This window comes from Eschrichtius robustus, chromosome 20 (assembly GCF_028021215.1).
Source record: "Eschrichtius robustus isolate mEscRob2 chromosome 20, mEscRob2.pri, whole genome shotgun sequence".
NCBI lineage: Eukaryota > Metazoa > Chordata > Mammalia > Artiodactyla > Eschrichtiidae > Eschrichtius > Eschrichtius robustus.
In genome coordinates this window covers 6,959,990-6,981,600 of record NC_090843.1, presented here as the reverse complement: position 1 = coordinate 6,981,600, position 21,611 = coordinate 6,959,990, and the positions used below count along the sequence as shown (strand labels likewise).

Genomic DNA, 21,611 nt, shown 5'->3' with positions numbered 1-21,611 from the left:
GCAGGCGCGGGGCGCTGGGTCAGGGGACCCACGAGCAGGCCCGCTTCCGGGGTAGGTCGGGGTGCAATGTCCTTAGGCCGCAATAGAGGCCGTGTAGGGTTCAGGCCACACTTGCCTCTGGCGGCCCAGCAGGGAATGGACCCTCCCCCACAGATCCGGGGTCACCTTCTCTTGTACCCCACGGAGCACCAGGCCCGGCCCTGCCGCAAGCTCTCTCTCCCTAAGGCAAACGTGAACCTGGGGCGAAAGAGACCCGGTTCTGACACGGCAGGAGACGCCCCCTGCGGCCCTCCTCAGTTCTTCCTGCAGCCTCTGAGACCTGCCCACCTCATCCTGCTGGGGGGGTCCTGGCACATTTTCCTCTAAAGTGCCCTGTGCTCCAGGTGCGACTGCTCCCACGCTCCCGCACAAAATGCCATCTCCTCCCACCCCAGGCCCCACCCCAGCCTGTGCCCCTTCACCTGACTCGCTGGCCACCAATTCCGCCTCCCCTTCTAGCTGTTGGTGCCTCCTTTTCAATCTCTCTCTGCACCGGCTGACTTCCTCAGTCTCTCTGAGTCCACCTCTATATCCCCTCTCCCCACCTTTTTTTGGATCAAACCATTTTATTGAGGGGCTTCGGAGAGGGTCGAAGGGCTGGGAAAGCAGTGAGATCCCACACCCTCTGCCCTGCCAGGATCTCTCCAGCTTCACAGTCGCCCCATCTCTATATCTCTTGTGGAGTAGAAGCCAGAGGGCTTTGGAGAGGAGCCTCAGGGACCGCAGGGAGTGGGGTTGTGGGTAAGAGGAGGCCCAGGCGTTGAGAATCTGTGCCACCCAAGCCCTGTTTAGCTGTAACAGCCCTGTTATAAATTATAACAGCCTATGAATTGAAGTTGCGTTCCTGAAATGTTTCATTTGAGGGGAAAACAAAAGCGCTGATGCATGAAAAATGTTTGAAAATTATTATTCTTAGTAGAAAGGCACTGGCTCCCTTTCGCTGTGTGACTGTGGGCAAGTCACTTTACCTCTCTGGGCCCCAGTTTTCTTCTTTGTAAAATCGTAGTTGGATTAGGTGAGTCCTTCCTAATCTTTCATGTGTCATGGAATACATTAAAAAATGTATATGTCACTTGAGGATAAAGCGAAGAGGAAGGTGGCAGCCTGGGTACTCCGCCCAGCCCCTCCCAGCCACCCAGGTACGAGTCTGTAACTAGTCTGTGACTCAGACTTGGCTCACCCACAGAAAAGCCTGAGACCTGAATATCTCCCGGGGCCCTTGCAGCTCCGACCCCAAGACCCCCTCCTGTGATCATCTTAGATGTGGCTGCTGGACACAAAGTGGTCACAGGGTGGGGCAGGGAGAACATCAGGTTTATTGGTTTCCAGCTCCAGGCGGCAGCACTGGCCAGGACACGGGGCTGGGGTAGGGGTGGAGCTAGAGTCTAGGACACTTCCAGATCTTGCCTGATCCTAGAAAGGGTGCAGGGAGAGGTCCTCCTCCCCCGCTTGCCCCACGCCCCAGGGATATGCATGTCCTGATTGTGATTTAAAAACTATCCTGGAAAAATAACTTTTGTGAAAATTCCACTCTGGGGCCGGCGGGGGAATGGGTAGTTACGTGGCATAGTGACTGCCAGCCTGGGGTTCATTCCCCGGGGGTCTCTGGGTGGGTGCACGAGCTGAGCCCCTCCTCCCCATGTCTCTAGCGGGGCTTCAGGACAGTATGTAGACCTCCAGCAGGCTGGAGACAGCATGCATGCGGTAGAAGATGCCGAAGGGCAGGCAGATGTTGACGATGGCTGCCCAGAGGGAGTAGCCATAGAAGTCCACCTCCACGGTGTTGCTGAAGTGAGGGCGGGCCCCGAAGGCAGGCATGATCCACAGCTGTGGGGACAAAGGGGTGTCAGGACCTGGCCCGGACTCGTGCCAGTGGGTCGTTCCGTGGGCTTTGCTGGGTGGGGTGGGGGCAGGATGGGGGTCCCAGCCCTCTGGTTTTGTGGACAGCGAGGGCTGGGTGTTGCTGAGTGGGGACCTCGAGCATCTTGGGCAGGGCCTGGCACTCACTAAGGCGCTCAATAAATGTGCCCAACTGAACTTGCCTACCCCCCAGCCTAGGGCTCCGCCCGTGATCATATCTCCCACCCTCAATATGGCCCACTTGTGGGACTGGGGAAGGGGAGGAGAAGTCTCAATAGATGCTGTGAGAATTTGGAATAAATGGCTAAATCAGTAGCTCTCTCCTGGAGAGATGTGTGCAGGGTGGTGATGGTAGAATCACACAGGCCCAGGGCAGGGGTTCCGGATCCTGCCAGAAGGCTCCCCCAGCCCGGCCCTCTATGAGGTCTGCTCTCCAGCTCTGGCCCCGCACCCCACCCCCTTCCCGGGTCTGGGAGGAGGTTGAAGCTGAAATCCTGCTTCATCCCTGGCTATGAGCTCAGATAGTTCACATATGGGGTGTGAGGCAAAGAATAAAGGCTTCTAGGCGAACGCCCCTCCCCCCACCGCAAATGTATCACATCCTTGGGCACAGCACAGCCCGAATCTGAGCCTGCTTCTGTCCTATAAAATGAAGGAGTTGGAGATGATGCCTTCAGAGTTGATGCAGGCTCAGACACCTGGAGCAAAAGCGGCCTCCCAGGTGACTCCCGGCCTGTAGGCTCGGCCTTGGGAGAAGGTGAGGGGGTGCCGAGGCTGGGGGCCGCACCAAAAGTGGCCCAAGACAGGAGGAGGATTTGAGCTTTATTGCTTCTACTGGTAGGTCAGAGATGGGTGACGACTCTTTTTTTTTTTTAAATAAGTTACCTGTAGGAGGGGCAATATTGGCAGTGGGGACTTCACCAAGGATGCACCTCAATTAGGGCGTGTATTTCATGTAGACCCCACGGGGGTGGAACCCCTCTGGAGATGTGTTCTATATTGGGATATGCCCACATTAAGGCTGTTTTCTATATTAGGGGTATTTTTCTACCAGAGGTTATAGCTAAAAGGACTGTCTTTACATTGAGCAAAACTTCACTGAGGTGTGCTCTCTCTCTGGGATGTACTCACAGGGCTCCATGTTTCTCTGTTAGAGATTTCCCTCCTGGGGATTATATCTACACTGGGGCCTTTCTCTATTAGGTTGGAGCTACACTAGGAGTATTTCTCTGTTGGGATGCACCTTCACAAAGAGTGTTCTCGTACAGGGTGTATATTTGTATTGGGTGAAGTCTGCTGCCATACAGAGGAGTTTCTCTTGGAAAGGGGCTTTGCTGAGTCGCCGGGGAGGGGGCGACTGTTGTGGATGCCTCCCTCCCGGCCAGCCCGCCACTGCACTCTGCTGACAGACCCCTCACGCTTATGCTGGTCTCTGCCACTTCCTGTCGCTGCTCCGATTATTCTAAGAAGCAGGCTGGTCACAAGGTCCCGGGAAGAGTCACACCTCCCACCCGGGAGCAAGGGCCCCCACTCAGCTCCGTCTCACCTCCTCCCAGCCTGCACGTCAGCATTCCCTAAGACCCCTCCAGCTCTGCCTAGATGCCAGAATGCCGGGATCTCATTCTCCCTGTGCTCCCTGAGATGCTGTTCGCCCCCGGGGCTGCACCTGACTCTCCCTGAACCTGCTCCTTTCCTAGAGAGCCAGACAATGCTCGAGTGGGTTGGGGGGCAAGACAGAGAGGGCCAAGTGAACAAACCTGAAAGAGCATCTTTCCTCGGCCTTCTCTTCCCCCCAGCCCACCCCCGTGTCTGCCCAGTTACTCACGATGATGTTGCAGAGCAGGAGAAACAGAGAAATGTCCTTCAAGCACCGGCATCTCCAGTGGCCCCTGGGGGCCGAGGTGACGCTCACTGCTCCCTGAGGTCCTGCTGGGCTGGGGCCAACCAGCCTGGGAGCGGGTGGGCAGGCAGGCAAGGTGTGGAGGGTGTCCGGGCTGGCAAAGGTGAGGCCGTGGCAGGGCTCCTTGGGGGGAGTACCATGAGGCTCAGCCCCAGGGGGAGTCCGGTGGAGGCTCTCAACGATGAAAATGTTCTGGAAGGTGTGCTGGGCGATCACGAGCAGAGCGTGGGCCAGGCTGAGCCCCTCCAGCAGCTCCCTGGGTGTGCCCGCCACTGCAGCCACGATAGAGTAGTAGGAGATGGCGTACTGGCCCAGGGCGGCACCCACCAGCAGAGCCACGTCCAGGCTGCGCGTGGGGTTCTTATGGTGGTCCATGGCCCGGCGGTCAAAACGGTAGATGACTGAGCCACTCAGGCTGACCAGGGTCATGAGCCCCAGACAGACGATGTTGAAGCTGTAGTAGATGACCAGGGCCTGCTGGGCGCGGCCCCTCTCCCCATTCACTTGGACCTCGTAGATGATGAAGACGGCCAGACCCACCACAAAGAGCATCAGGCCCAGGATCGGGCCGGCAAAAAAGGTCTCCCGGAAGAGGCTGAGCAGGGACGGGGTGTGGCTGTGGCCATGGGCAGAGGAGGTCAGCAGCCTGCCCACGTTCTTCCACATGACGTAGAGCATGGTGGAAGCAAAGAGGCTGTACTCGATGTTGAAGGGGTACAGGTAGAAGTAGCCCTGCTGGAAGATCTGGCAGACGGCCGTGTTGCAGGAGCAGACTTCTCCGACTGGGCTGCCCGCACGCTCCACTGTGGAGAGGGGGACGCGGAGCTGCACTGCCCTCCCACCTTCCTGGAGGCCCCCACCTGAAGAACCTCACCCCTAGACTGTGACCTTTGGAAGGGCAGGGCTGCTATCCGTCACCACCGTATTCCAAATGCCTACACAGGGCCTGGCACGTTCGTTCATGCCACAGATATTTATTGAGCACCTACTATGTGCCAGAAACTGTGGGACACACCAGTAAACCCTAGCCAGGGCTCGATTAAGAAAAATAAAATCTGAACTACGGAGCTGCCCGCTTCATCCTGTCCCATTCCTGCAGAAAAACACTCCCAACCCTTCCCCACCAGTAATGACCCCTGGCTGCCCAAGATAGGCAAGGCTCTGGTCCTAATAGAAGGTGGCCTGCTTGACAAACCTTAAAATTCAAGCTGCCTCTTAGCTCTCCCCAACATCTGCTTCAGCCAGAAAGCAGCTGCTGTGCCCAGATCTCAACCGTGACCTCCTGTCACTTCGGTTTGTACCGTACTGATAGGAATCTCATCCTGCATCCAGAGTGTGCTCTGCTCTGTAAGATTCCTCGGGCCTTGGCAGACAGCTCTTTTGATCCCCAGAACTATCTCAGCTGGTTTTGCAGAAGAAGGAACTGAGCCTCACTCAGAGAAAGTGGCTTGTGATAGCAGAGCTGACACAAATGACGTGACTCTCACGCCTGAGGCAGGTACCTCTCTGCATGTAGGGTCGTGCAGCCCTAGCACATAAGGTCGCCCACCTCCCTGGGCTGGGTTTAACCATCCTCAGGAACCCTCTGTATGTGAAGAATGGCCCTTTTCAGTCCTGCTGGGCTGGGATCTCCTGTAGGCCTGGATCCATGCTTTCCATTCCTGGACCCTCCCATACTGGGTGTGCGTGTGTATTCAGGCAAGGTCCAGGTGGACTTGGTCATCTAGTCTGATCCTGGCTGGTGGCAGGGGGGAGAGGGGGCTAGAGAAGTCCAGAGCACCAGGACCAGGGGGACTGTGGGCTCATTCTTCTTCAGCATAGCATATTGGTTCAAAGCAAAGATGGGTCTCAACCCTAGTTCTCCAATTTCCAGCTCTGTGACCTCAGGTAAGCTACTTAACCTCTCTATGCCTTAGTTTCTGCATCCATAACATGGGAATACTAATAGTACCCATCTCATAGGGAGGTTGCAAGGGTTAAGTAAGATGGTGCTTAAGACACTTGGCACAGTGCCTGACATATAGAGCTCAGTGAATTGTCACCGTCGTTATCGCGATTATTACTTCTACTTTCTCCTCCTTGTCAGGCACTCCCTTCTGATCCCACGCTTCCACCATTGAGCCACGCTGCCTCCCTTCCCCTCTTTCTACCTTGATCACTCTTGCCCTTTCTTCCTGGAGTATGAATCCCTTCTTTGGTGGGATGGAGACCTGGACAGTGGGACCAAGGCTGTACTGTCCAGGATGAAAAAATGCTCCCCTACGCTCTTCCTCCTGGGCCACCCACATCTAAACTTCTCCAGAGGCATAGCCTGGAGCAGGAGGAGGTCCCTGGCCTCCACCTTTGCCTCCGTGCCCTCTACAAGCCCACAAAGCACCCAGCCCGAGGCCTGGCTGCCACGGGACCAGCGTTAGTCCGAAGTGAGCACTCACCGTCCAGAACGCGGCGGGTATGGCTGGTGTTGCCGTGAGAGCTGCTGAGGGAATGGGCCTGGTGCACCGATTCGTCCACCACGGCCGCCATCCAGATGGCCAGGTTGGTGGTGAGTGTGAACATGAGACCACATCTGTTTGGGGAGGGAGAGCAAAGAGGCCAGTGAGAGTCTTTGGCTCATGTTGGGTCCCCAGCGTGGTGGAGAGCTGGGGATGCTCTCCTGGGAGATGGTGCTGAGAAGCGAGAAAGCAGGCAGACCCCTGTGTGAACAGGGAAGCTGAGTTTGGAAGGAACACTTAGCCTGGCTGAGACGCCTCCCAAAAGAGGGCTGGGGGTGTCATGGGGTTCAGCACGCCATCTCACCAAGCACATCCCCCATACCCCCAGCAGAGGGTGGTGGAAATCAGGCCGACAAAGCCAGGGGGCCTTGGCTGAAACCCCACCTGGGGGCAGAAAGAGGACCCATGCCCCAGGTTGGGAAGCGCTCATCTCATGCCAGGTGAGCCCAGCCCCTGGGCACGGACGTTGAGCCACGGACGTGGAGCAGGCACTCACCGAGTCAGGTCCAGGTGGGTGTGAACACAGTCTTTAGCGGAGACGCAGAGAAAGTAAGTCTGTGTTGAGAGAGAGTGGTGGGGTCATCTACTCTGCAGACGGGCTCAACCCGGAGCGCCCGGGTCCATGCCCAGCACTATGTTCTTACCACCTCAAGAGCCCTCCTGCTATGTGATCGAGTTTATTTCAGCTTTACAAAGTGAGACGTGAGCTTTTCTCTCTTTCTATTCTCTGGAGCAATTTGTACAAAATAGTTCTCTGTTCTTTAAAAGTTTGCAAAATGCCACCTGTAAACTCTCTGGGCTTGGTGTTTGTTTTCTGTTTCTTTGTAGGGTGGAGTTTTGACTGCCTAGTTATTTATTCCTGGGAGCGAGGCCAGCCTCAGAAGGAATCTAAGGGGCTTCTCAGCTCTCTCTGGCAGTACCCCTGCCTCACCCTCATCCTTTGTTGCCCTGCAAGTCCGCGCTCTCACCTGGCTGCCCACAAATCCTTGCTGTGGTGTTTATTGATGTTGGGGTGTCTGTATTTCCATTTTGCCTGAGTATTCTTTAAAGTCATAAAATGTAAAATTAAAACTATATAAATGCCAATGTCATAAATGTGTTAAATTGTGGAAACCTGGGCAGTAGGGGTGATGTTTCAAGAGAGGGAACCATACACGTGGTCATTCTGGGTTGGGGAGGGTTCGGGTCCCACGTAAGACCAGTCCTGCCTCAGCTCAATCAGAAGATCTTTCCAAGTGTTATTCATGCAACAAATACAAACGTGAACTTGTTTGAAAAATCCCATATACAGGATACCCTATTTCCTGAAAAAATACAGAATATAGGGAACATGGCTGGGGCCAAACTGGCCATGCCCACAGCAGGACGCTGAGCTGAGACTGATGCCCTCTATGGGCACCCAAGGAGGGCAGGTCAGGTTCCAGGAGACAGAGCAGCTGCCACAACTGACACCTCCTAGGTGTTAACTACTGGCACTGCTTAAGTTGAAATGAAATCGCAGGGCCCGTAAGTAGGCACTCACATTTGGATATTACTTCATTACCAAGTGCTTCCAGATTTATGGACTCATGTGATCTGCACTACAGTCCCATCCCCACCCTAATCGATTGCTCAGCGTAGACGTGGAGTGGAGCTCAGATCGCCTGACTCCAAGCCCCGTGTTGGCTCTTTTCCACCACACTCAGGGACACTCCTCCCACCCACCTGGACAATGACAAACACGGCCTGGGTCAGAGGGTACAGGATTTTGATGGCTGACTGGCACTCAAAGGAACTGGAGTAGTAGCCGGTCTTGAAGACATCCATGATGAGAGTGCAGATCCCAAACAGCACCAGCCCACCTGGGAATGAGGGGTGGAGGGTGGATCAGAGAGGCAGGAGAAAACGATTACAGATTTGAGGATGGATGGCCAAAGAGTTGGATGATTGGGTGGATGGATGGATGAATGGGGTAAGTGAGAAGATGGATGGAAGGACGGATGGAAGGATAGGTGGGTGATGAATGGGTGGATGGAAGGATGGATGGAAGGACAGGTGGATGGTGAATGGGTGGATGGAAGGATGAGTGTGTGATTGAGTGGGTGGATGGATGGATGTCCTATTGAGCCCCCATCCCTTTGGGGCTGCATAGATAAAGGGAAGGGCCCTAGAGAGGCTCTTTCAACTGCAGCTGTCATCTGTTTTCTGCTCTCCATCAGTCTCTCCCATGGCCATCCTCTTTCAATCTTTAGAAAGGGCAGAGAAGTTCCACTCCATCCCTCTCTTCATCCCTCTTCCAGGACTCTTTCCCTTCCTCTTCTCCCTCAGTCACAGCCCACCTCACTCTCAGACACATCTAGCCTTGGGGGGTGGGGACTTCTCACCGGTCTACCTCGAAGGGCACCCAGCAATTCCTGCGGGAGCCCCAGCCTCCAGCTCCCCGCCTGGGCCGCCCCACCTCCGCCCGCACCTCCCCTGGTACCTCGGAGCCAGATGGGGCCCGCGTGCGCGTCCCGGTGGGGGACGGCGTCGGCGTCGGTGTCGGGGCAGCGCACGGTGCGAAGGAGGTAGAAGAGGATCCAGAGCACAGCCAGCAGCATCATGGTGGTGAGCAGGGCGAACACGTCGGTGTCGTACACCGCCACCTTGCTGAAGGCGCCGCCGCTGATGAGCGTGCCGGCGAGAAGCAGCACGTTCGCGGCCAGCAGCGCGGACAGCAGGCGGCCGCCCTTCTTCCACACCTCGCGGCGGGCTGCCCGCGGTGCCGGCGGGCTCTCCTTGGGGCCCGTGCGCGGCTCCTCGGACATGGCAGAGGCGACTGGAGGAGGCTGGAGGGGTCACTGTCGGGGAGGAGCGGACAGGACCCCAGGTCAGCCTCCGGGGCTCTCCTTCCTCCATCTTATCCCTAGATTTGGGGACCCGAGGGGCGGGGGCTGCGGGTGGTGAAGGAAGCGCTGGGAAGGGGAAGAGAAAAGCCCACTGTGCCGGTCTCGCGCTCGACGGGAGGAAAAGAGAAGCGGCTGCAGCCCCGTCGGACCCCGTCCAAGGTTCCCACTCCCCAAATCCGTCGGCCGGCTAGCCAGGGGCACCCACCTGGCTGGGCCGGGAGCCCGCGCTGAGCTGGGGGTCAGGGGGCGGCGAGTGCGTCCTCTCTCTAACGCCGGGATGGACGGGCGCTTTATACCGGGGAGGGCAGGGTGATTTACAGCCGCGGGAGCTCAGCTCCATAAACCTCTCAGTCTCACTCACATGATCCATCTTTTTCCCGGGCTGAATTTAGGGAAGAGCGTGCGGAGGCAGACAAGGTGAGATTTATATTTACCCGTTAAGAGGCGCCCCCTCCCCGGCCGCCCTGTCACCTCGGCGCAGCCAGCCTCGGGCGCGGCCCGGCACTGCGGCACCCAGCGGGCACCCCGCCCCCGGCGCCCAGCGCGCCCTGGCGCCCCGCTCTCCTGACGCCCAGAGCCCTGAGAGCTGACGCTCAACAGACGCCCCCCCAAGGGCCCGCAGGCACCCCGACGCCCTCCCAGCCCCCGCGGCCCTGTACCTTTGTGCTCCTCTCTTGCTGCCCCAAGATCGGGACCCTAATGCCCCTTCCCCGACACCCTCACAGTGATCGAAGTTCCCTCTTCCGCTATCCCTTCCCCTGGTTCCTGCTGCGCTGGATGCTGCCGAGTCGGACTTGCGTACGAAGTTCTCGGCCAGTCTTCTAGCGCCTCCTGCTGGAGCGCGGCTGGCCCGCCTCGCGCGAGACTGTGGCAGCCGGGACAGCCGTGTCCCGATCGCTGACGGTCTGGCTGTCGGTCCGCATAACCCCCTTAGGCCCATTGTCCAAGGGGTCAGGACTGCCCTCAGACGTCCCTCCCCAGCCCTTGGCCCGTTCCCTTGACGCTTAGGGACATCGGGGGCCGCAGCGCCGCGGCTCTAGTGAAGACAGACCTCGGACTGTCCCCAGACTGGGCCTCACGGGGCGGGACGCCGGCGTGGGCACTTTTGGAGAGAGGCCGGGCCCGCTGTGCTCGGGAGCAGGGAGTTTAGGACCCAGGGGCAGCCCGGGGCGGCCCTCTGGGCAGCGGGAGATCCTCCCCCCACCTTCCCCGCCGGCTGAGCGGCTCAGATGTCCGAGTAGCCGCGGCTCTGGCGCTCCGCATCCTCTGTCTGCGGCGGCGGGGGCTGGCGGTCCCGGCCCCTGCCCGGCCCCCTCCCCCAACCCCATGCCTCAGCTCTAACCCCGCCGCCCTCCCCCGCGGGGGGCATTTCCCCGGGTCCCCTGCCCGCCCCGTCCAAGTCAGGCGCCATGAACGACCAGTACCACCGGGCGGCTCGGGACGGCTACCTGGAACTCCTCAAGGAGGCCACCAGGAAGGAGCTGAACGCCCCCGACGAGGATGGCATGACCCCCACCCTCTGGGCTGCTTACCACGGCAACCTGGAGTCACTGCGCCTCATCGTGAGTCGAGGGTGAGTACCCCCATGTCCCCGTCCAGGCCCCGCCGGGGAGGACTGAGAGTCTCAGGGCCGCTCTAGGCCCCTGAGACGCCACCCCCCAACTCCACGGCATCTCCCCCCCCCCCCCCCCCCCGCTGAGCCACCCTCTTCCCTAGGACAGACCCTAAGGTGGAACCTTGGAGATTGGCAGTCGTGGGAGGAGGAAACAAACTGAGGCCTGTGACATTTGTGACCTGGATGTGGGGCTAGGAGGAGAGGGACTGGGACATGGGGGTCCCTGATTGTGGGAGGGGCTTCAGAGTGAGGAGAAGGTGGGAGGGATCTCCTGGGTGGGTAGCACCAGGAAGCAAGAGTAAAGGGCATAGTGAGACTGGGAGAGAAAGAGCAGACGCCTCAGAGGGGCCGGAAGGGGGGCTGGGAAAGGAGAAGCTCTTCACTGCCCACCCCCAGCCTGTGGTCCAAGGGGTCCAGCCGGCACCCACACCTCCCCACACACTGGATTTCACACAGCTCTCTCCCTGCTCATTCCTGGGATTTGCGGGCACTGTCCACAGTACCAAACGTCACTCGGTTCAGCCACCCCATTAACTCCCTCTGTGCCCCTCCCCCACCACGGGCTCCATCACCCTCCCTTTGGAGTTGTCCGGGGGGAGGAGTGGGCATTGAATCCAGGTGCCAGGGAAGGGGTTCGGAAGTAGCAGCTGAGGAACGTGGCGTCCAGGGCCACTGACATGGGCTCCCTACGGCTGAATGACCCTGTGGACAGCTTGCCAGCCCCAGCGGTTTAATAAAGAGAAGTCAGGTTGACCTGGGGACCAGGGCGGCCTGGACAAGGAAAAGCGATGTATGAGATGCCCCAGGAGGGTTAACGTGAACATCTCAGGCCCTGGGAAATCATGGTGGAGGGAAAGGGGCCCAGCTGGTCTGGTGCCAGGAGCTGGCCTGTGGTTTGAGCATGGGGTAGGTGGGGAACCCCCCTTTGCCCTCCCTCCACAGCTGCTCCCCGGGCCCAGCAACAGGTGGAAGCAGCCCCTCAGATCAGGCAGCTGAACCGTGTTCCAAGACGCCGAGACTGGCCCCTGTCCACGCGAAGAGGGCACACAGTGATCTGCCATCCTGCTCCCCCCTTGGAGAGATTCGTGGGAGGAGGGGACTAGGGGGCCCCCCTTGGTGCACCAAACCCCCCAGCTCCTACAGAGGGTGAGGGTTGGAGCTTGATGGGGTGTGGGCCAGATGCCCAGTAGCTCCTTTCTCGAAGGACTTGAAGACCAGTAATGGAAGTGGGGAGGGGAATGCGGGGGTGGGGGGCTGGGGAGTGTGGGCAGGAGCTGTTTAGACAATGAAGTGATTCTTCCTTCAGCCCCGCCGGGTGGCCTCCTCATTAGTGTGGGGCAGAGGGCCTGAGCTAGGTCCCTGAGGGCGGGGCAAGCTTGGAGGAGCCAGGGCGAGGGTGCCCAAGGGGGGCACAGTCTGGCGCGGAGGGTGTTGGAGGGGGCTGCGTGGGTCCCTCGGACCTGCCCGAGCCAGCCGCCTCACAGGGCTCCCGAAGATGGGGCCGCCCCGGGAGGGGAGGGCAGCTGGGCCCAGGCTGCAGGCTGCCCTTCCCCTCCCCTCCAGTCCTGGCTGCCCCCATGCTCCCCTCCTGGCCCAGGCCAAGACCCGACACCGGCTCTCACACGCGGCCTTGCCAGGCCTGGCCCTGCTCCCCGCAGACGTGGCCGTGCCCGGCGACACGCGGGCGCGCACCCTCACACACCCCCCAGGGCTCAGGCCCAGCACACACAACCCTCTCGTCCTCTTTTTCGGTCACTCCTGCACAGGCAGCCACACTCGCCGCCGTACCCGCCTAGAGACCCAGACTCGGCCCTGGCCCACCACCTCTCTGGGCCAGCTCCCCGCCGGGCCCCATGAATAATTCACCCCTTTCTCTCTGGGCATTAAATATTTATCCCCTGAGATTCCCAGCCCGCAGTTCTCTTGCGGAAGGCCCCGCCCCGGCCCCGCCTTCTCTGTCGCCCCACCCACTGCGAGCCCGGAGCCATCTTTAACCCTGGGCTCGCTCGAGCTGCGTCCGGCGGCTCCGGGCTGCGTGTCTCGCGGAGTCGGAGGAGAGAGCCCAGGCCGTCGATCCCTCTGGTGTGCCCGTGCGGAAGCTCATCCAGGCTGGGCGCTCCCCGCCACCGGCAGCCGCTGCCGACTGCCTGCCTGAGCTTGCGGTGGCTCATCGCCCCTCCCCGCGTGTCCTCCCTGCAGGGGTGACCCGGACAAGTGTGACATCTGGGGCAACACGCCCCTGCACCTGGCAGCTTCCAATGGCCACCTGCACTGCCTCTCCTTCCTGGTGTCCTTCGGGGCCAACATCTGGTGCCTGGATAACGACCTCCACACGCCGCTGGACATGGCGGCCATGAAGGGCCACCTGGAGTGCGTGCGCTACCTGGACTCCATCGCGGCCAAGCAGAGCAGCCTCAGCCCCAAGCTGGTGGGCAAGCTGAAGGACAAGGCCTTCCGCGAGGCGGAGCGGCGCGTCCGCGAGTGCGCCAAGATGCAGCGCAAGCACCGCGAGCGCATGGAACGGCGCTACCGGCGCGAGCTGGCCGAGCGCTCGGACGCGCTCGGCTTCTCCAGCCTCACGTCCAGCACCCTGAGCCGCCGGCTGCAGCATCTGGCGCTCGGCAGCCACCTGCCCTACTCGCAGGCCACGCTGCACGGCACCGCCAAGGGCAAGACCAAGATCCAGAAGAAGCTGGAGCGGCGCAAGCAGGGCGGCGAAGGCTCCTTCAAGATCTCCGAGGACGGCCGCAAGAGCGTGCGCTCGCTCTCGGGCCTGCAGCTGGGCAGTGACGTGATGTTTGTGCGCCAGGGCACCTACGCCAACCCCAAGGAGGGGGGCCGCGCCCCGCTCCGGGACATGTTCCTCTCCGACGAGGACAGCGTCTCCCGTGCCACACTGGCGGCCGAGCCTGCGCGCTCGGAGGCCAGCACCGACTCAGGCCACGACTCCCTGTTCACCCGCCCGGGCCTGGGCACCATGGTGTTCCGCAGGAACTACCTGAGCAGCGGACTGCACGGCCTGGGCCGCGAGGACGCGGCCCTGGATGGCGCGGGCACGCCGCGGGGTCGGCTTCAGAGCTCCCCCAGCCTCGACGACGACAGCCTGGGCAGCGCCAACAGCCTGCAGGACCGCAGCTGCGGGGAGGAGCTGCCCTGGGACGAGCTGGACTTGGGCCTGGATGAGGACCTGGAGCCCGAGACGAGCCCGCTGGAGACGTTCCTGGCCTCCCTGCACATGGAGGACTTCACCTCCATCCTGCGGCAGGAGAAGATCGACCTCGAGGCGCTCATGCTGTGCTCGGACCTCGACCTCCGCAGCATCAGCGTCCCCCTGGGACCCCGCAAGAAGATCATGGGGGCCGTGCGGAGGCGGAGGCAGGCGCTGGAGCGCCCGCTGGCCCTGGAGGACACAGAGTTGTGAGTGCCCAGAGCCTCGGCGGGGATGGGAAGATAGGGCTTGTAAGGCCCTGGGGTGGGCGTGGATCTGTCTGCCTTTTCGGGTGGGGGATAATTAGGTCGCCGTCAGTTCCAAGAGGCCCCACGTATTTACCCCCAATTCGGAAAAAGAAGCTGCCAATTTACATTGCTGATGTCAAATGCACCTCGATTTTGAAGAAGTCAAAATGCAGGAAAATGGGTGTTTTTGTATGGATGAGACCCAGTAGTCAGAGTAATCACAGCCGGGACGTTTTGAGCCCTCCCATCTCCTGGGTACTGGAGTCGCCCTTGCACAAGTCCTCTCATGTGCAGGGGCTATATCATCCCCATTTTACAGGTGAGCAAGTGGAGGTTCAGAGGCCTAGAGTAGCTCACCCAAGGTCCTGCTGCTGCTCAGTGCAGAGCTGGGCCTGATCCCTGGTCTGTGTGGCTCTAGAGCCTAGGGAGGACAAGGCGACTCCCGTGGGATGGAGGGTGTGGCAGCCAGTCATCTCACCAAATGCCCAAGCCCTCAAGGCAGGTATTTTACCTACTGGTCCCTGAACCTTGTAACCAGAAACATGAGCAGATGCTCTCAACAGGGCCAACAGTGGCCTTGAGGGCAGAGTTGTCATGTTCAAAAAGCCATCATGGGGAGCCCAAGGCTGCTGTCAAACTGGCAATGCTGTTGGCCCATCCCTGCCCTGACTCTCCATCCTGGCATCCCACAAGCCCAGCAAACACCGCCGCCCCCTTTTGGTATCTATGGCCTTTACCCTGCATGGCTGGGCAGGGCTGGGTTTGGGAGGAAGTCTGGTTTAGAGTTTGGGGCCAGCGTCCCCATCCCTGATCATCAGTCTGCCTAGAGAGGGTAAGTGGTCAGAATATTTGGTCCCGGCTTAAAATGCTGTCTCCAAAGGCCCTTATCTGAGGTCCATTTCTGTCTCTCTCTCCACAGATAACAGGGGCTCCTATCCCCATACCAAAAAGAGTTGCAAGTTGCCACAACCCACGGTGGGACCGCGAGGTCCTCACAGTTGCCAGCCCTGCGGCTCCCCAGCCACTTCCCGGGAGCAAGGACCATGCGGGACATCTCCCTTGAAAGCCTGTCCCCACTCTGCCACAGAGGGTATGGCCTGGAGGCACTTGGAAGGCCAAGAGAGTGACTCAGAACATCAATACTGAGGGGTCCTGGGGCCCCTAAGCCACCTCTCTCTGAGTGGCTCTAAAGCACGCGTGCATTCGTGGAAGGCCAGCCCCAGTGCCAGGGCAGGGGCCCCTAGATGACCAGCCCATCAGAGCTGGATGGGAGCGTGTGGTGCGAGTGGGCATGGCTTGTCCTGGGGCCGTTGTCTGTCCCCACCCCTCCTCTAAGGGTCCTCCTGTGGTCTGCTCAGTCTGGAGACTCCCCTCCTACATTTTTGTGCAGGAAGAGTTTGGGCTGCCTCCCCTCCCCCTGTACACCCCAGAGGGGAGGTTCCCAGCTAGACTCTTCAGCCAAATGCCCCAGCTTTAGTCCCCACCCCGCCCCAAGCATGGCCGGGCCCCTTCTCCTTCTCCCACTGGCCATGCTGGGGAGGTGGAGTGCCAGGCTGGGCTGGGGTGGGGGTGACCGGTGCCCTTCCAGCCTACCCCGGGGTGGGGCCCAGCCTGACTCCGCCCTCCCCGCCCTGTCCTTCTCCACTCACTCTCTCCTTGGTTGTGCAGCCCGGTGCCCCCAACCCCGGGGACCCCAGAGGGTCAGGGCAATAGATCCAAGGTGCTAGAGCGACTGGCTACAGTATTATGGCCTCGAGGCTCGGCGGGCATCTCTGGGCTGGGGAAAGGCATCTGCCAACTGGCTCAGAGTCTCCCAGGCCCAAACCAGGCAGAGACTGGTTGTGGCTGGGTGTCCAGCCTCGTGTGGGCAAGTCCTGCCATGTGGACACGGGAGCCTGAGGATGTGGACAGTCTAAACTGCTGATTGTCCCCAGGTCCCCAGGGCTCTGGGCAAGGTCTGGAAGCAGCTGGGTGCCTGCCTGATTCTGTGTGGGTAGCGGGTAGGGGAGAGTTCTGCACGGGTCCCTGCTCTGTGATGCTGGTGAGACCAGGGGAAAGGCCAGCCTCAGAGGGTCCTCAGACCAAGGTCACGGATGTGGGAGGGTCACTCAGGAGCCCACACGGTGCGCACATATACACCGCATGCAGATGTGCCCTTCCTCCTCTGTCAACAATGGTGCCCCCGTCCCTGACCTTCAGCTTGGGAAGCCGCTCCTACCGGGAGCGTTGCCACAGCCCCCAGCTCCTAACTGGGCCCCCCTTGGCTGGTGCAGGGGAGAGAGAACCCCCCCAAAATGCCACAGGCCTCCCTCTGGTGTGTCTGTCTGAGCGTGGGTGCCCGGGCACACACCTGCTCAGAGCTGGGGGCGTGATGGAGGTGGTCCCTGTCCCCACACTGAAGGCTTGGTCGCCTGCCACTGCCACCCTGAGCCCACCGCAGTCCTTCCCGCCGTCCTCTGGGCCTGGGGCCACCCCCAAGTGCCGACTTGACTTTCCCGGAGCCCCAGGTGCTGCCTTTTCTCTCCTGTTCCCTGTCCGTATACGGCCTCAGCCCCCTCCCTGTTCTCTCAGTGCTGGGGTGGGGCGGGCTCCCCGATTCCCACCACTGTACAAAGTACCCCTCCCTCAGGCTCATTATAATTTTTGTAGAGAACGTTCTCCATCCTTGTCATGCCTGTGTCTTGTTTTAATCATTTGGGGTTGGGAGACGGGTAGGGTGAAGAAAGCAAGAGGGTGGAGGCGGGAGAGGGAGAGGGTCTTTTTGTGCCTATGAGGACTTGACCCTCTTCCTTGGAGGGGGTCCTGGGATAGATGGTAGGGCCCTCCCCCACCCCATGCATCTCTGCAGGGCCCTCCCTCATCCCCGAGTCTTCACCTTGCTCTCTCTCTGGACCCAGAATTTAGAGCTGAGGGAGAGGGAGGGTTCAGAAGAACTGGGACAGGAGACCCCCCAGCAGCTGAGTGAGGAGGATGGCCCAGGCCTGTCCGCTGCAGCTGCTGAGGGCAGGTCAACACTTCCTGCCTTCCCACCAGGTCTGCCTGAGCTTCTCCAGACATGGGCAGACGCTGTACACTAGGAGTCTGTCACCTATCACCAAGGTCCCATGAGCCCTGATCTCAAGGCCCCAGCCCACCCCTGGGAGGCCTCCAGTGGGGTCACCATTTCCCTCATCACCCCAGGCAGCTCATGTGGCAGCCCTATTTAGAGCCCTCCTTTCTCCCAGGGGTAAGGCTTCCCCTTAAGCTGCAGGACAATGGGCTCTGTTTTCTTAGTCAAGTCTGGAAAAGAGCCCTGGAGTCATTTTGTTTCATTCCCTAAGGCTGCTGGGCCAAGTGCTTCTGCCAAGGGCACTTCAAGACAGCCTCTTCCCTCCACCATCATCAGAAAGGTCCACAGGACGTTAGCGCAGCAAGATCGCCTAGCAACCATCTCGTGATTCTAGGCCACCTCCCTCCACTTTACGGATGGAAAACCTGAGCCCTATGGAGGGGAAAGTCCAGACCCAGAACACAGGCCTCCTGACTGCTGCCATGCTCTCCTCACCCCCAGGCTGCCAAGGGGGCCAATAAAGACGCGAGATTCTGCCCTCGGATGCTCCTCGTGGTTCCTCTGCCCTGCGACCCCTACTGGCCGTCCTGGTCACTGCGCCTACCTCACGAAAGACCAGCCTCCTGGCGCCGGTGGTCCAGGGAAGGACATGGGGGTGAGGACTCGCAAAGACAAGATAGAGGAGGTCGGAGCTTCAGCGTGGAGGCAGAGACTAACTGGAAGCAGTGGGGGCTGGAGCTTCCATGGGTCAGCGTAGCTGGAGGGTAGAAGACTGGGGTGCAGGAGCAGGTGTGGCTCCAGGAAGCCTGAGGGTACTTTAAACACAGTGAAGGGAAGAACTTTACTCGGTAGGGACTCAGCTTTCTCTACTCGTCCCCCTAAAAATTTAGATGGCGGTTAGGGAAATTCTAAAAAGGTAGAATAATCAATGATTCTTCGCTTTTGGGGATTAGAATCTGGTGCCAATATGGACACTTGCCCTGGGAAAATGCACGTTGAAATACGTATACACTCATATACAACTTTCCTCGTAATTCCAGACAGCTCCTGAAGTGCGGAGAGGTCCGGGGACCCCAGGTCAAGAAGCATTAGTTAGACTGCTGTGAAGTTACATCATAAATGAGATTACCGATTTGTTGGAGGTGGGAGTGGTGGAATGAATCAGAGGCAGGAAGGACCTCCGGGTATGTGGCACGGACTTCTCTCTCTCTCTTTTTTTTGGCTGCTCCGGGCAGCATGCGGGATCTTAGTTCCCCGGCCAGGGATCGAACTCCTGCCCCCTGCAGTGGAAGCGCGGAGTCTTAACCACTGGACTGCCAGGGAAGTCCCACAGACTTCTCATTTTACAGATGAAGTAACCGGGGCCGCATGGCAAGGGGCTGGCCAAAGATCACAGAGCAGTCAAGTGGGCAAAGTGACACTAGGTCTCGTGATGCTTCCCATGGTGCCAGCTGCCTCCTGTGCCCAAGTTAGACCAGTCCTGGGCAGCACCATACCCCTGTCCTCCCAGCATGTGCCTGTGTCACCTTCTCTGAGACAAGCCTGGGTTGTACGGGAGGTGGCCATACTCAGGAGACAGCCTGATCTGGGCAGCAAAACTGGCTCTGCCCCTTTTTAGTTGTGTTGCCTTGGGCAAGTTACCCAGCCTCTCGGAGTCTGTTTCCTCATCTGCAAAATAGCTATTACAATTTATTATAATATATCAATAAGTGTTAACCCCATAGGTCATTAGGAGGGTGAAATGGTGATGCGCGGAAAGCACTTAACATGCTGCCCGCTATTTACTGCACATCAGTTACTAATGATCACAGTTATTGGTGGTCTGAAACAGGCCCATGGGACACTCCTTGCATCTGTGGTCCCAGCCGCCCAGTAGGTGAGTCCTAGGCAGTTCCAGGGAGCAGTCCTGCTTTTCTGACCCCTGTATAAGAGTGAACCCCAGCCGCACCAATCACACTAGCTTCTGGAGACGGCTCTGCGGGCATCCTCGTCTGACCAGCAGGGGGCGTTGACAATCCAGCCAGCGGTTAAGAAGTAGCTAGCCCCCATCTAGTGGAAGGACCCAGCGAGAAGCCAGAGCTGCTCCTGAGGTGCCCAAGGAGCTGGGTATCTTTTATGGCGGGGGAGTCGCATACCCACTGGCCTGGGCCCACATCACGCTACTGTCTGAACTTCACCAAGGCAGGTGAGGGGCTTTAGCCTTCATAGGAGAAGATATTGAGTATCCGAAAGGTTTTCTGATGTGCCCAAGGTCCCAGTGAATTAAGAAAAGTTCAGGATCCCTGACCTTTGTCCCTTCTGCCACCCCTATGCCCAGAGGTAAGCTTTCAAGTTTTTACTATCAATTGTTGAGAGCTTGTAAGGTGTCAGGTGCTTATGTTAAGCACTTTATATACATTCACCCCTCACAATAAAATCACAACCCTATAAAACAAGGACCATATTATGATTATTATCCCCTTTTACAGGTGGGAAAACAGAGGGTCAGAGCAGTGATATGACTTGCCCAAAGTCACAGAGCTATTAGGTGGTGAACTAGGCCTCAAGGACAAATGTCCGTGATACTGAAACCTGCGGGCCTAAGCCTGCGGACCTGACCACGGTGCTGTAGGCCCCCATGCGCTTGTACTGTACCCTTTGGTGGGGGTTGTCCTTGATCTTGGGTCCCCTTGACCTGGGCATGCCTGGGCCTGAGCAGGTGCCAGACTCAGCCTGAGGTGGGGTGGGGACATGCTGGCAGCTTCAGCAGCCCAAGCACATGGTCTGAGACAGCGCTCACCTGCCCTGGGGGGAGCTGGGCTGAGAGAGGGCAGGTCGGGTCACGGGGCCACCAGACAGGATACTGGGGGACAGTTTGGGAGGGTAAAAGCTTTGTGTCTCAAGCATGCTGAGATGGGGGAGCAGGCCTGTAGAAGTACTTCCTCCCAAACAGAGAGTCTGCCTGCTTTCTTTTTGTCTTCTTGTCTCTTGGTCCCATTTCCCCCTGTGACGCTGGGACTCCTGGTGTCATCCTCTCTCCCCCTTTCTATTATCTCATATCTCCAGGCCTCAGTCTCTCTTGGTGTCTGTGACATAATCAGAAATAGATAACTGGTCTCTGCTCCTGGCTCCTGACACAGAGCTCCTAAATCCCTTGGAATTTCCTGGGATGACAGGAGCATCTTTTGTTCTAATGGGGTGACTCTGGGTGGGCTCTTTGACGGCTTCAGGATGGGGGCTGGTCACCAGAAAGACCAGGCCACGATTAGAAGCTTGAAACTTTCAGCGCCACCCCCCATCCTTTGTGGGGAGGGGAGAGGGGCTGGAGGTTGAGTTAATAATTGATCATGGTGAAACCTCCATAAAAATCCCTGAACGACAGGGTTCGGAGAGCTTCTGAGTTGGTGAACGCATCCACGTGCCGACTCCACGTGGAGTTGGGTACAGAGGCTCCTGAACTTGGGACCCTCCTGTACTCTATGTATCTCTTCATCTGGCTGTTCACGCATATAGCCTTTATAATAAACCAGTAAATGTAAGTAAAGTGCTTTTCTGAGCTCTGTGAGCTGTTCTAGAAAATTATCGAAGCTGAGGTGGTGGGTTGTGGGAACCCCCGAATTTGTAACCAAGCTGTCTCAAGCCGAGTCAGGCTGGCTCCCGCTGTGCCGTGTCTCATCACGATGGAGGGCATTTACTGAGCGGCTGCTGTATGTCAGCACTTGACATCTGTGATTTCGGTGAATCCTCATGACAGCCTCATTTAATAATGACAGGGGATTATTAAACCCATTTGACAGAGGAGAAAACCGAGACTCCAAGACACCAAGTCGTTGCTCAGGTCACATAGCCAGTTAGAGCACAAACAGGGCCTGACTCGTCTGTGTGACCCTGGACTGGCTACCTCTCATCACCCCATTTCCTCCAGGAAGGCTGAGGGCAGTGAGCCCTCCCTGGGTTTCTATCGCTGAATGACTAAGTCCTATGGGATTTGGAGCCCGAGGTGGGGAAACTTCTGGCAAGTCCATTCAGAGCCCCGAATGCTTGGTCTTTCGAGAAAGCTCTTGGGGCATGCAGCGTGGTGAGCCCTGGAAAGCTGCAAATCCCGCGGGCACTATTTCTGCCTTCATCTACTCTGACTTCTTTATTCCACAGGCCCGGGAAGGTCTGCATGGGCAAGTGTTCTGAGGGCTGCGGGACCCTCTCCCTGCTCTGGATGTACACACATCTGGGAGGTTGCCCCACTGGACCCTGAACGGTAACAGGTGGGCAGGGGAGGGGGCTTTCTCCGGGGCAACAGCAGCTACCAGTGGAGGCTGGCCCCTGACCTCACTGCCCCACGGGGGCTCTCTTTATC

The 21,611-nt window shown here is 58.8% G+C and overlaps 2 protein-coding genes across 7 annotated transcripts in view; one reads left to right on the top strand and one right to left on the bottom strand.

Annotated features, from left to right (window-relative positions):
• Positions 1 to 1,074: 1,074 nt before the first annotated feature.
• The window catches only part of OTOP2 (otopetrin 2), a 30,581-nt gene continuing 10,044 nt past the window's right edge, over positions 1,075 to 21,611 (bottom strand). Inside the window, exons 1-8 of one of the 5 annotated variants that reach the window (XM_068529526.1) lie at positions 13,157 to 13,559; positions 9,364 to 9,540; positions 8,753 to 9,110; positions 7,996 to 8,132; positions 6,788 to 6,846; positions 6,232 to 6,365; positions 3,725 to 4,602; positions 1,075 to 1,866 (exon numbers count right to left, since the gene is read on the bottom strand). In XM_068529526.1, the coding sequence (XP_068385627.1) occupies positions 1,696 to 1,866; positions 3,725 to 4,602; positions 6,232 to 6,365; positions 6,788 to 6,846; positions 7,996 to 8,132; positions 8,753 to 9,077 (1,704 nt within the window). In that variant the 5' untranslated portion in view covers positions 9,078 to 9,110; positions 9,364 to 9,540; positions 13,157 to 13,559 and the 3' untranslated portion in view covers positions 1,075 to 1,695. Of the gene's footprint in view, positions 1,867 to 3,724; positions 4,603 to 6,231; positions 6,366 to 6,787; positions 6,847 to 7,995; positions 8,133 to 8,752; positions 9,111 to 9,363; positions 9,541 to 9,817; positions 10,293 to 10,690; positions 10,780 to 13,156; positions 13,560 to 21,611 lie in introns of those variants that run through there. The other 4 variants (XM_068529529.1, XM_068529527.1, XM_068529525.1 and 1 more) reach the window with 4 other exon arrangements.
• On the top strand, positions 10,384 to 15,279 carry USH1G (USH1 protein network component sans). 2 transcript variants are annotated; one of them, XM_068529530.1, is made up of 3 exons: positions 10,384 to 10,731; positions 12,973 to 14,190; positions 15,149 to 15,279. In XM_068529530.1, exons 1-3 carry the CDS (start codon positions 10,568 to 10,570, stop codon positions 15,150 to 15,152), a joined length of 1,386 nt encoding a protein of 461 aa, XP_068385631.1. In that variant the 5' UTR covers positions 10,384 to 10,567; the 3' UTR covers positions 15,153 to 15,279. The 2 variants fall into 2 exon arrangements, with proteins under 2 accessions (XP_068385631.1, XP_068385632.1); XM_068529531.1 differs by lacking the exon at positions 15,149 to 15,279 and having other exon boundaries at positions 12,973 to 14,194.

Excerpts from the sequence above, each read along its gene's own strand:
- USH1G (XM_068529530.1), top strand. The coding sequence starts at position 10,568 with ATGAACGACCAGTACCACCGGGCGGCTCGGGACGGCTACCTGGAACTC. Across the intron at positions 10,732-12,972 it reads CGCCTCATCGTGAGTCGAGG|GGGTGACCCGGACAAGTGTG; the intron begins GTGAGTACCCCC and ends TCCTCCCTGCAG.